At 42.7% G+C, this 13,216-nt stretch overlaps 1 protein-coding gene across 4 annotated transcripts in view; it reads left to right on the forward strand.

Annotated features, from left to right (window-relative positions):
• The window catches only part of kifap3a (kinesin-associated protein 3a), a 332,201-nt gene that overhangs the window by 189,148 nt on the left and 129,837 nt on the right, over positions 1–13,216 (forward strand). For all 4 annotated transcript variants that reach the window (XM_068037376.1, XM_068037377.1, XM_068037379.1 and 1 more), the window contains exon 15: positions 491–616. In XM_068037376.1, the coding sequence (XP_067893477.1) occupies positions 491–616 (126 nt within the window). The remainder of the gene's footprint in view (positions 1–490; positions 617–13,216) is intronic.

Below are 13,216 nucleotides of genomic sequence, written 5' to 3' on the forward strand. Positions count from 1 at the left end.
CGCTCTGAGGGAAGGCAAAGAGAAATTTCCAATCTCCACTCATGCAGCCCTGGCATCGATGACGAACAGCCGTGGGCTGGATCCTGGCCTGCGGACCATATGTTGGACAACCCTGTTCTAGCTGAAGGCTAGACCCCCAGCAATACCCTTTATAACTGCTGTGTGCACAAATAGCACAGCATGATTTTAGTGTTTATTTTACTCTCTCTCCACCCCCCCCCCCCCCCGCAATCCCCTTGTTGAATTGTTTCTAGCTTCCATTCAGCAAATTTCCACAGTAGAGCAGTTGAGAGAGGAAGCCTTTATCTTCATTCTCAGATGGAGCCTTCATGTTTGTGATCCTTGACTAATGGATCACTTGGAATTGTGACCCTCAGCAAAGTAACAGGATAAGTGCAAGCTTCAAGCTAGAAACTAAACGTAACTAGTTTCTGCCAGTATGTTTTGGTGAGTATGCTGCAGTAACACATTTGTATTCCTGATTTATCAGGTTCAACAGAAGATGACCTGGTTCTGGAAGTGGTAATAATGATTGGCACGGTTTCCATGGACGATTCATGTGCTGCAATGCTAGCAAAATCAGGAATTATTCCTGCTCTTATTGAACTTCTCAATGGTAAGCATTCGCAGAATATACTTTATTTTTTATTTTGGGCACATCAGTTGGGGATGTTTTGGGTAATGGAATTCTTCCCAACTCAGGCATGCAGTGTCAGCATCAAATACAATGAGATGCACAATAAAACTTCCTTTACTTGGCCCCAACCTTCGAAGAACACTGAAATAAAAACAAGAAGTGCTGGAAATACTCAGCAGGTCTGGCAGCTACTGTGGAGAGGGAAATAGAACTCTGTTTAGCATATTCACCAAGATCTGTGCTTCAAGCTCTGTGCTTTAGCAGATATCTAATATATACCTTTCAGAAACACACTAGTTACAACTGATCAGTAAACTTCCAGCCACAATATTTAACACCGTGTCAGAGACCCGCTTATAGCTGATTGACTGCTATCTGCCACTGACTTACTGTTTTTTGAAATTGGGAAACTAGGTTAAATTTCAGTTTGATTGAAAACATCGTTTGTGTACAGCTGACCAGTGAGTTTCTGCTGACCGGTGAGTTTCTGCTGACCAGTGAATTCCTATTTACCAAATTCCTATCCTTACTGTTTACCAAGTCACACTGTTTAGCAGATTCACCCCAATTGTCACCATGCTGTGCTTAAAGCTCTGCTTTGCAGATATTCCTTTACTGTATATCCTTCAGAAACACACTAGTTACGAGTTAATAGTCATAACAATATAAAAGAAAAACTCTTCGGTTTACAGTAGGCAGTTGCAAATTCTGGGGGTGGCAGTGGTGAGGTCGGGGAACAACTAGTGGATGGCGGGGCGGGGGGCAGCAGAGGCAACTGATGAGAAACTGGGTGTGGCAAGGATTTTGGCAAACACTCAGCTGCAGGTTTATGCTTTCAAGTATCTAAGTTATGCTGGGGTAGACCCTGTCTTTAAGTTGGGTGCCATTTGTGGCAGTGCACATTTGACACTCTAGCTGAGATTGTTTATGGTAGCCTAAGGAAGTTGAACTTGCAATGAATCTGACTTGCTTTTCTGTCTATAGGTGAGGCTTTTGATGAGATTTTTGGAAAGACCCATAGGATTTAAATGGTCACTTGGGAGTACAGAACTTGAGTATTGCTGAAAAAAAGAGACATGCTGTCAAAGCTTTTCATCATGCACTCATCAGGACAGATGCAAGAATGCCAAATTTCAAAGGGAGCAACAATTTATAAAAAAAGGGTGCTGATTGGTTTGCAAGTCGATTCTGGTCGAGGCGTTGCCATGGAGAATGCACCAGGGAGCTAATGTCCTTCATGCTTTTGTTTACTTCAAAAAAGACGCAAAGCCTGGACATGTTCCTTTTGCCTGCCGAGGGCAGGTCCTTGCATATGTAGTTTCTAGCATGTGTAAATGAGCCACATTGCGAGCTTGACTGATAATCTTAAAGTGGTTGTTAGTGTAATTCTTAGCACACTTGGGATTGTTCAGTAAGTGCTGTCCAATCGCGGAATTACGTCTAACGTTAGACATTGTGTTCTGAGTTTTGCAAGTACATGCTGGTATGGTCAACACTCTGCCTATTGTGAACAGCCAAAGGGACGTGTCAAAGGGCTCATGGAGTTGGGGATAATATATTAGCATGGATAGATGATTGATTAAGAGACAAGAAGCAACAAGTGGGCATAAGTGGGGCATTTTCAAGTTGGCAGGCAGTAAATAGTGGAGTGCTGCAAGGATCAGTGCTGGGGCCTCGGCTATTTACAATTTATATTAATGACTTAGATGAAGAGACAGAGAGAATGTACCTACGTTTACTGATGATACAAAGGTAGGTGGAAAGGTAAGCTGTGGAGAGGACACAGAGAGGCTGCAAAGAGATATAGTCAGATTAAATGAGTGGGCAACAAGATGACAGATGGAGTATAATGTAGGGAAGTGTGAAGTTATTCACCTTGGTTGCTAGAATAGAAAAGCAGAATATTATTTAAAAGTTCTGAAACTTGTGAGTGTTGATGTTAGAAGAGACTTGGGTGTGCTTGTACAAGGAACGCACAAATTTAACATGCAGGTACAACAAGCAATTAGGAAGGCAAATGGCATTTATTGCAGAGGGATGGGAGTAAAGAAGTAAGGAAGTATTGCTACAATTGTACAGGGTTTTGGAGAGACCGCGTCAGGAATACTGTGTGCAGTTTTGGTCTCCCCATTTCAGAAAGGATATACTTGTATTGGAGGCAGTGCAGCGAAGGTTCACTAGATTGGTCCCTGGGATGAGGGGGTTGTCCTATGATGAGAGACTAAATATTTTCTGGAGCTTCGCAGAGTGAGGTGATCTCATTGAAACATACAAGATTCTAAAGGGGCTGGATAGGGTAGACACGGAGATTATTTCCATTGGTCAGATGAAACAGGGGGGCACAGTCTCAGGATAAGGTGCCGATCATTTAGGACTGAGATGAGAAGAAGTTACTTCACTCAAAGGTTTGTGAATCTTTGGAATTCTCTACCTCAGAGGATGCTCTGTTGTTGAATACATTTACGGCTGGGACAGATAGATTTTTGGTGTCTCGGAATCGAGGGATATGGTGAGCGGGCCGGAAAGTGGAGTTGAATCCTAAGATTAGCCATGATTGTTTTGAATGGCTGAGCAGGCTCGATGGGCCATATAGTCTACTGCTGCTCATATTTCTTGTGTTCTGTTTGATACGATCCACCAGTCGTTGGGACGTCCAGCCTATGTATCTGGCATCACACGCACTGAAGTTCATATACCACATTACTCATTTGTGTGGTAGGCAGAACATCTTTTTGGCTTGATGGCAGCATCCTGTTAGTGAAAAATACCACTCATGTTGCTACTGCATAGTAACAGCATAAAACAGCTGGCTTCACCTGATGCTCAAATTTTTGAGAGACCTTACATTCCAGGGTAATTTGAGGTAGACTGGGCACTTTTCAGGTCCAAAAGTGGCGGCCTTAGATCCATAGTGAGCAGTGATCTGATCGGGATAGCCGTTATCTCGCAGGATAGCTTTGATGCGCCCCATTTCGGTGTCAAGCTTGCACGGAGTGCAAATAGCTTGGGCCCTATTTATGAGATTGCCAATAAAGCCAATCTTATACTGCATGGAGCTGGAGGAATCCCAATGCGTATATTGACCAGTGAAGGTAGGCTTGCAGTGGACAGCAGAAAACCCATTAGCAGATTTCTCAACCAGCACGTTGAGGAAAGGGAGCTTGTCGGACTGCTCCATTTCAAAAGTGAATTTGAGCGTGGGATACAGCTGCAGATTCAAATATAGCAAAAGTATCATCTATGTATTGGAACTATGCAAAGGGTAAGAGGTTAGGGGAGCAGGATTGGTTATGTCAATGTATCAGTTAGTCAGGATGATTCAGCGAGCCAGATTCAAGCATCAAGGACTTCCTAGACATAAGGTGGACAGCGAACTCCCTATCTACTGTGTCCAGATCCCTCATGATTTTGAATACCTCTATCAAATCTCCTCTCAACCTTCTCTTCAAGGAAAACTGAACCAGCTTCTCTAATGTATCTACATAACTGAAGTCCCACATCCCTGGAACTATTCTCATGAATCTTTTCTGCACCCTGTCTAATGCCTTCACATCCTTCCTAAAGTGTGGTGCCCAGAACTGGATGCAGTAATCCAGTTGAGGTCGAATCAGTGTTTTATACAAGTTTAACATAACTTCCTTGCTTTTGTACTCTATACCCCTGTTGATAAAGCCTCGGATGCTGCATGCTTTATTAACAGCTCTCTCAACTTTTCCTGCCACCTTCGATGATTTATGCACATATACACCTAGGTTCCTCTGCTCCTTTATCCCTTTTAGAATTGTACCCTATATTTAATATTGTGTCTCTGCATTTATTCTAACAAAATGAATCACTTCACACTTCTCTGCATTAAATTTCGTCTCCCACTTGTCCGCCCATTCCACCAACCTGTCTCTGTCCTTTTGAAGTTCTACACTAACCTCCTCACAGTTCATAATACTTCCAAATTTTGTATCATCTACAAATTTTGAAATTGTGCCCTGTACACCAAGGTCTACGTCGTTAATATATATGAGGAAGAGTAGGGGCCAGAACACCAGCCATTGAGGAACTCCACTACAAACCTTCCTCCAGTCCAAAAAACAACCATTAACCACTACTCTCTTTCCTATTGCTCAGCCAATTTTGTATCCATGTTGCTCCTGTCCCTTTTATTCCATGAGCTCTAACTTTGCACACATGTCTGTTGTGCAGCACTTTTATCAAATGCATTTTGGAAGTCCATATATACCACATCAACATTACCCAGCATTACCCCCCCGCCAACCTTCTCTATTACCTCATCAAAAAGCTTAAGCAAGTTAGTTAAACACGATTTTCCCTTAACAAATACTTGCTGGCTTTTCTTAATTAACTCACATTTGTCCAAGTGACTATTAATTTTGTCCAGAATTATTGTTTCCAGAAGCTTCCCCATCACTGAGGTTAAACTGACTGGCCTGTAGTTGCTGGGCTTATCTTTACACCCTTTTTTGAACAAGGATATTACATTTACAATTCTCCAGTCCTCTGGCACCTCTCCCGAGTCTGAGGAAGATTGGAAAATTATGGCCGCTGCCTCTCAATTTCTGCGTTCAGTTCTCTCAGTATCCTTAGATGCATCTAATTCGGTGCTGGTGCTTTATTAACCTTAAGTATAGAAAGCCTATTCAATACCATCTCCTTATTAATTTTAAACCTTTTAAGTGTCCGAATTATCTCACCCTTTCACCATGTCCTGCGCAGCATCTTGTTCCTTGGTAAAGACAGATGCAAAGCATTGATTTATTACCCAGCTATGCCCCCTGCCTCCATGCGTAAATCCCCTTTTTGATCCCTAAGCAGCCCGACTCTTTTTACCACCCTCTTACTATTTATATACCTATAGAAGACTTTTGGATTCCCTTTTATGTTAGCTACCAGTCCCTTCTCATAGTTTCTCTTTGCTTCTCTTGTTTGCTTTTTCAGTTCCCCTCTGAACCTTCTATATTCAGCCTGGTTCTTGGTTGTATTTTCCACCTGACATTTGTCATAAGCACATTTTTTCTTCTTCATCTTAATCTATCTCTTTGTCATCCAGGGAATTAGAACATTACAGCGCAGTACAGGCCCTTCGGCCCTCGATGTTGCGCCGACCTGTGAAACCATCTGACCTACACTATTCCATTTTCATCCATATGTCTATCCAATGACCACTTAAATGCCCTTAAAGTTGGCGAATCTACTACTGCTGCAGGCAGGGCGTTCCACGCCCTTACTACTCTCTGAGTAAAGAAACTACCTCTGACATCTGTCCTATATCTATCACCCCTCAACTTGAAGCTATGTCCCCTCGTGTTTGCCATCACCATCCGAGGAAAAAGACGCTCACTATCCACCCTATCTAACCCTCTGATTATCTTATATGTCTCTATTAAGTCACCTCTCCTCCTCCTTCTCTCCAACGAAAACAACCTCAAGTCCCTCAGCCTTTCCTCGTAAGACCTTCCCTCCATACCAGGCAACATCCTAGTAAATCTCCTCTGCACCCTTTCCATAGCTTCCACATCCTTCATATGAATGAATATGAATATATGTAGCTTCTAGCAAGAGTACGTGAGTCACATTGCGAGTCCGACTGATGATCATAAAGTGGTTGTTAGCGTAATTCTTAGTCCACTTGGCCGTACATCCCAACGACTGGCGGCTGATCGCATCAAACAGCACGTCCCTTTGACTGTTCGCAATAGGCAGAGTACTGACCGTATTCAACCAGCCTGTACTTGTAAAACTCAGAACATGATGTCTAACGTTCGATGTGATTCTACGATTGGACAGTACTTTCTGAACAATCCCGAGTGTGCTAAGAATTACACTAACAACCACTTTAAGATTATCAGTTGGACTCGCAATGTGACTCACTTCTGCATACTAGAATCTACATATTCATACGCAGGGTCCTGCCCTCTCCAGGCAAAAGGAACATGTCCAGGCTTTGCGCCTTTTTTGAAGTAAACAAAAGCGAAGGACAATAGTTCTGTGGTGCATTGTCCATGGCAACTCCTCAACCAGAGTCGACTTGCCAACCACTCAGCACCCTTTTCTCATGCAGTATAAATTGTTGCTCTCTTTGAAATTTGGCACTCTTGCATCTGTCCTGATGAGTGCAAGATGAAAAGCTTCAACAACATGTCTCTTTTTCAGCAATACATGAGGATTTAATACAAATATGTTTAGGAAACATTTTTAAATATAATCACACTGAAGAAATATAATTCATGTCTCTGTAATCCTGGCAGGCCTCCTAACATCTTTGATTCTTGCTGGTACTTCTGCTTTTTGTTGGTGTACTCCCGCTTTTTGTTGTACTTCTGGTTTCAGTTGAACATCGATCCTTGATAATTCACTTGTGTTAGGAAATAAATGATTCAGTAGCTGTTTCCGTAATGTACAGTAAGCCCCTAAAAGTGCTTACGGCTAATGAGATCAACAGGGAATTACCAATTTTATTTTTTATCAGACGTGGGGTAATGACCCAGAAAATTCTGTTTGGGGCCGAAGAGCACCAGGATATTTGTGATGGCTGGCTAGTAAATTACTTATGACTTTCTGAGATTGAAAGACTGACTGCATGTTCTCTGCAATCTTTTCTTCCATTTTCTGCCTTCATTTTCTTCAACTTCTATTCTGAATTGAGCATAAAGTTGGTGAAGTAATTGAGGAGTGTTTCAGTATCAATAATTCTTTTTGATAGCTTTGTTGATGTGTTTAGCTCATGAGTTGTGAGCCTGAAATAAAATTAGTGAAAATGAGGCAATGCACGGTAAGAAACATTGCCGCTTAGTAATGAAAACCTTCACTTATGAAATATGTTCAGCTGTACAAACACTTGGGATATGCTGTTCTAGTTTTTATCTTTATTATGAGTTCCATTATATTGTTTTCTCTCCACCTTCTCCTTGCCCACCCAATCAACACTATCTGTGGTCAAGAGAACATGACATCTGCTTCCAAACATCCAGTAATGCTGCTGTGAACTATGTGGCATGATTTCCCTTCAGATTCTCTCTCTCCCTCTCTCATGCTTCCACCATGCCATGCCATGAGGAAGTCCCGAAACTCCTGTCAGTGTTTATCCACAGCAGTATGGCTAAAATCGGGTGCTTAGTGAGTGGAAGATCTGAGATACTGCATAGTAAACAGGAGCATATTGAGAGGGGTAGAAGAAGTGAGACGCCTTGGAGTGCATGTCCACAGGTCCCTGAAGGTGGCAGGACAGGTAGATAGAGTGGTGAAGAAGGCATATGGAATGCCTTCCTATATTGGCCGAGGTATAGAATACAAAAGCAGGGATGTAATGCTGGAACTGTATAAAATGATGGTTAGGCCACAGCTGGAGTATTGAGTACAGTTCTGGTCACCACATTACAGAAAGAACATAATTGACCTGGTGAGAGTACAGAGGAGGTTTGCAAGGATGTTGCCAGCGCTTGAAAGTTGCAGCTATGAGGAGAGGTTGGATAGGCTAGGGTTGTTTTCCTTAGAACAGAGGAGGCTGAGGGGTGACTTAATTGAGGTGTTCAAAATTATGAGGGGCCTAGATAGAGTAGACAGGAAGGACCTGTTTCCCCTAGCGGAGAGATCAGTTACCAGGGGGCGCAGATTTAAGGTGATTGGTAGAAGGATTAGAGGGGAAATGATGAAAGCGTTTTCACCCAGAGGATGGTGGCTGTCTGGAATTCACTGCCAGGAATGGTGGTGGAGGCAAAAACCCTCAATTCTTTTAAAATTTACATGGACATGCACCTAAAGTGCTGTAACCTGCAAGGCTATGGACCAGGTGCTGGAAGGTGGGATTAGATTGGGCAGCTAGTTTTTATTTCTTTTTTTTGGGCCGGCTCAGACGCAACAGGCTGAATGACCTCCTTCTGTGCCCTAATTTTTCTATGGTTCTCATTATGTCGCTGTTTATCATAGTACATATTTATCCACAGAATATTAATGATTTTTCTTTCCTGTTTGAGATTGGTACCTCAAACTGGTATCTATTTCAGTGACTTCGGTGAAGAGACAGAGAGTAATGCATCTAAGTTTGCTGATGATACAAAGCTAGGTGGAAAGATAAGTTGTGGGGAGGACATAGAGAGGCTGCAAAGAGATGTAGACAGATTAATTGAGTGGGAAACAAGATGGCAGATGGAGTATAATGAAAGGAAGTGTGAAGTTATTCATTTTGGTTGTAAGAATAGAAAACCAGAATTTTTTTAAAAGGTGTTCAGAGACTTGACTGTGCTTGTACAAAGAATGCAGAAAGTTAGCATGCAGATACAGCAAGAAATCTGGAAGGCAAATGGCATGTTGACCTTTATTGCAAGGGGTGGGAGTACAGGAATAAAGAAGTCTTGCGACAATTGTACAGGGTTTTGGTGAGACCACATCTGGAGCACCATGTGCAGCTTTGGTCTCTGCCTTTAAGAAAGGATATACTTGCATTGGAGGCGGTACAGCGAAGGTTCACTAAATTGGTCCCTGGGATAAGTGGGTTGTCCTATGATGAGAGGCTGAGTAAATTGGGCCTATATTCTCTGGGGTTTAGAAGAATGAGAGGCAATCTCATTGAAGCATACAAGATTCTGAAGGGGCTGAATAGGGTAGACACTGAGAGATTGTTTCCGCTGGTTGGGGAACCTTAAACACGGGCACAGTCTCAGGATAAGGTGCCGATCATTTAGGATTGAGATGAGGAGAAATTACTTCACTCAAAGGGTTGTGAATCTTTGGAATTCTCTACCCCAGAGGGTTGTGAATGCTCCATCGTTGAATATATTTAAGGCTGGGATGGACAGCTCTTTGGTCTCTCAGGGAATCAAGGGATATGGTCAGTGGGTGGAAAAGTGGAGTTGAAACCGAAGATCAGCCATGATCGTATTGAATGGTGGAGCAGGCTTGATGGGCCATGTGATTTACTCCTGCTATTTCTTGTGTTCTTGTACAATTCCATGGCAGCTGTCGTCCAAGTGACCATTCTGTGTGTGTGAATGTCGATAATAAATGGACACACGCCATTCGAACTTGGGAGACATTACTGCGGAGCCCAATCTTGTCCTCACCTGGCATCCAGCTGAACACTTTTCATGCATACTTGCTGTTTATTTTTAACTTTAATTTTCTTCCTTTCCCTAGCCCAGGGGCACAAAGGGTGTGTTTAGCGAATTACATTTTGTAAAATGAAATTTGCATTGAAAATTAAATATATTTGAACAATTGAAACTCTTTTTTTAAGGTTAAATTTTTGGACACAAAGGAAACCCACAAATCCTGCAAATCTGAGATAAGAACAAAATAATGTAACTACACCGTAAATCTGAAATAAGAACAGAATATTGTATAATTACACAGTAAGCCAGTTAGCACTTAAAAGAAAAATTCAAGTTTCAGGTACAATCCCTTGTAATGGAAATGCACCTTTTCTTTTTCACATGCTGACTGCACAGATAGAGGCAACTAATTAATGTTCTTAAAAGTTGTATTACTGACAAAAATGTGAATTTAAAATAACATCATATTTGAACTAAATTTGTCAGAATATTATTTACTAATGTTTCATAATTTTAAGCATTAAGTATATGCATAGTTATTTTGCATCTTAAAATGACCATTTTACTTTGGCAAATTGAAAACGATTAAGCACTTATAAGGTTAACGGAACCTCTTCCTCATTCTTTGCTATGCTCCCTCTCTTGTGCACGCCATCTGCTTTTCGTGTGTAAGTAGCATTTCAGAATTAGCTATTTGATACACCCTGGGATATGTAAAGTTTGTTGCTTGATTGCATCTATACTAAAATAATTGCTTTGTTTGGAGCAATTTTTTGGCTTTTTGTAGGCCTATTTAAAATAGTCTCTCTCATTTTGCAGCTTGTAAAGAAAATTTATGATTGATTTGACAGTTATGAAATTGCATTTGAATGGATTGACATTTAAAATATATTGAAACTGGGCCTGTTGTGCTGTCTCGTCATGTTTATGGATAGTGTTCTTGTCTTTTGAAACTATTCCTTGATTCAGATGAGCTGAATTGCATACAAAAATGTTGGGCATTTTGTGAAGCAGGCATTTCTCTTTGGTGAGATCATGATATAACTGAAGCTGTTCAATAATTGTTTCCTCCTCTATTCTCAATTCTGTTCAACTGACTGGCAGCCAAAAGCAACTTCTTGTGATCTCACCTAGCTGCTTTGAAGTTTCCTAGCATTTATTTTATTAAAATGGATAATTAAAGTCTCAAAGTTTAATTCTGGCACCAGTACTATGTTTACAAAATGACATTAAGACATTTAAATGATTCTGAATAAGATAATATAAACCTTGGCACTTTCGCTGCTGGAGAAACTGTATAAAGTTCCATCTACAGCTTTCACTTTTCCTCCGATTCCCAGAGATCACCAGGCACATCCACAGCACTTAAATGTTCATCATTCAAGCGGGAATTGGATTATTATCTGTAAAGGAAGAATGTGTAGGTCTACGGGGAGAAGGCCGGGGGAGGGGGGCACTAGGTGAATTGCTCCTTCAGAGAGCCAGCACAGAAATGATGGGCTGATGACGACCTTTCTATAATTCTATAGGTGGACAGGAGGAGGAGAGATGTGATCTATTTACTGGGATCCAGGAAGCCTTCTGGACAAACTTTGCGAAGGCAATGTGACCAGATAGCCGCAGCAGTCAGTGCCTGGAGTCTAGCTCCGAGGACCTGGATGCAGTTATGCAAAATGTTCAGTGATCTCACATGAGTGATCAAGATCAGCGAATGTATCTTCAAATGCTATATCTAGCCTTACACACCATTCAATGCATCACATCTCCATCACTTACCTACCAATGATCTCCACCAATCAAGACTCATACCTAGCATAACTTTACCTCACCCTCTCACAGTGCTGCTGCACGCCTCAAACCCAAATGTTGCAGCTTGCACACACTTCTGGCTATTTAATCATGTCAGTCCCATCACCCAAGCGCACTGCACCGCACTCACTGACACACTTCAGTTTCTTTTGCAGAACAAGATAGTGCATAACCGGAGGCAGCAGGACCTAACTGGCGGGTGAAAGGCATGGCTGCATGTCCTAACCCTGATGGAGGTGGCAGTGCTTGCCATCATTGGAGCAGCCATCAGCGAGGCCGTGACTAGGACTGAAACCATCGAAGCTACAAAGCTGTCCTCGTGCCTCACTGCTCTTCTCGCATCCCATTTTCCCCTCATCCCACAATCTCTTCTGACTTACAAGCTGCAGGTGGTGTAAGCATGCACATCTTGTTTCTCCCCGCTTCAGCATAACCTCGCCTTTCTCCTTTCAGTTGCCCAAGAATTGCAACTTGGCCAAGCAGTAGTGATGAGCAGAAAAATAGTGAAGAAGAAATACCATAACTCGCTCTTGCACTCGCAGGCACCAGCTTAGATACTGACATTGTGCATACTTTAGAGAATAATTTAGAGGTGGGACATCCACATGGTGCAATACTGGGCATGTGTAGCCTGTAGCCAAGGCAGGGGGTCAAAGGTAGCAGAGGTGCCAGTTCGCTAGAGGACAAGGTCACATCCTAGTTCTGCTGCAGAGGTCTCAGATGTGCACTTTGATGGGATGGGCTACAATGCCCAATGAAATGCTTTCTGCGTCGACAAGCCTGTCAGAAAGGTTGCAGTCAATGTCAAGGAGCATGGACAAGTCTGGAGCCAACTTGGCATGGGGCTTTGTGCAGATCCTGAAGTTTGTTCCCTCCAGCTTGGCAGTGGTGGTCAACTCCATTAGTACACTGCGGACCCAACCATGATACAGCGCTTGATGGCGATGTCTCAGCGTCCATTGTAGCAGAAGCCATCCAAAGTCTGGATGCTGCAGTAGAAGCCCAGACGGAAGTCATGCAAGGTCACCTTGCTGCCACGCAAACTCAGACTGCTGCCTTCATGGCAGTCCTCCAACAGATTGCTAGGATTGCTGAGACACTGCCCTGGAGGAGTGGTAGTAGCTTTGTGGAGCATAAGCCTGCTGTCCTCTCTCAGGATGACAGCTTTCTTCCTTCCACCACTGCCACGCCCCTAGTGGCTTTGCTGTTGCCTATCAGTCACTAGCCAGCCCAGACTGCTGCCACTAATACTGAGATTGTGCAGTCCGAAGCCCAGCTTTCTGGGGCCAGAGCTGCTTGAGGTCATTCTGCAAGGTCATTTGGAGTCTCCTCCATTGAAAGTGCGCCTTGGTGCAGTCACTGGGGTAGCACTGTGTAGGAACACGAGGGCAGGCAAAGTTATATGGAAGATAGGGAATGCACAAGAGTGATTAGTTGATGTTTGTATGCAATGTGGCATGGTTTGATTAATGCATTTTGTTTGGAATGTTTATTTTTGGTGACTTTTATCAATGTGGCCAAGCTGACACTGTGATGGTCAGTAACAGAGGGAAGGTAAGGTGTGGGACTGTTGCTGAATGGAGAATTGAGGTTGCATTTACTGGTATCGCAGTTGGGTCAGTTGTCACGGACAGCTCAGCCAGGAAGAAGCTGTGTTGGTTGTCTCCTATTCTTCCACCTGCTTCTCAGATGTTCACCTTAGAGCTGGTGG

The sequence above is a fragment of the Heterodontus francisci genome, chromosome 8, assembly GCF_036365525.1.
Source record: "Heterodontus francisci isolate sHetFra1 chromosome 8, sHetFra1.hap1, whole genome shotgun sequence".
Lineage (NCBI taxonomy): Eukaryota > Metazoa > Chordata > Chondrichthyes > Heterodontiformes > Heterodontidae > Heterodontus > Heterodontus francisci.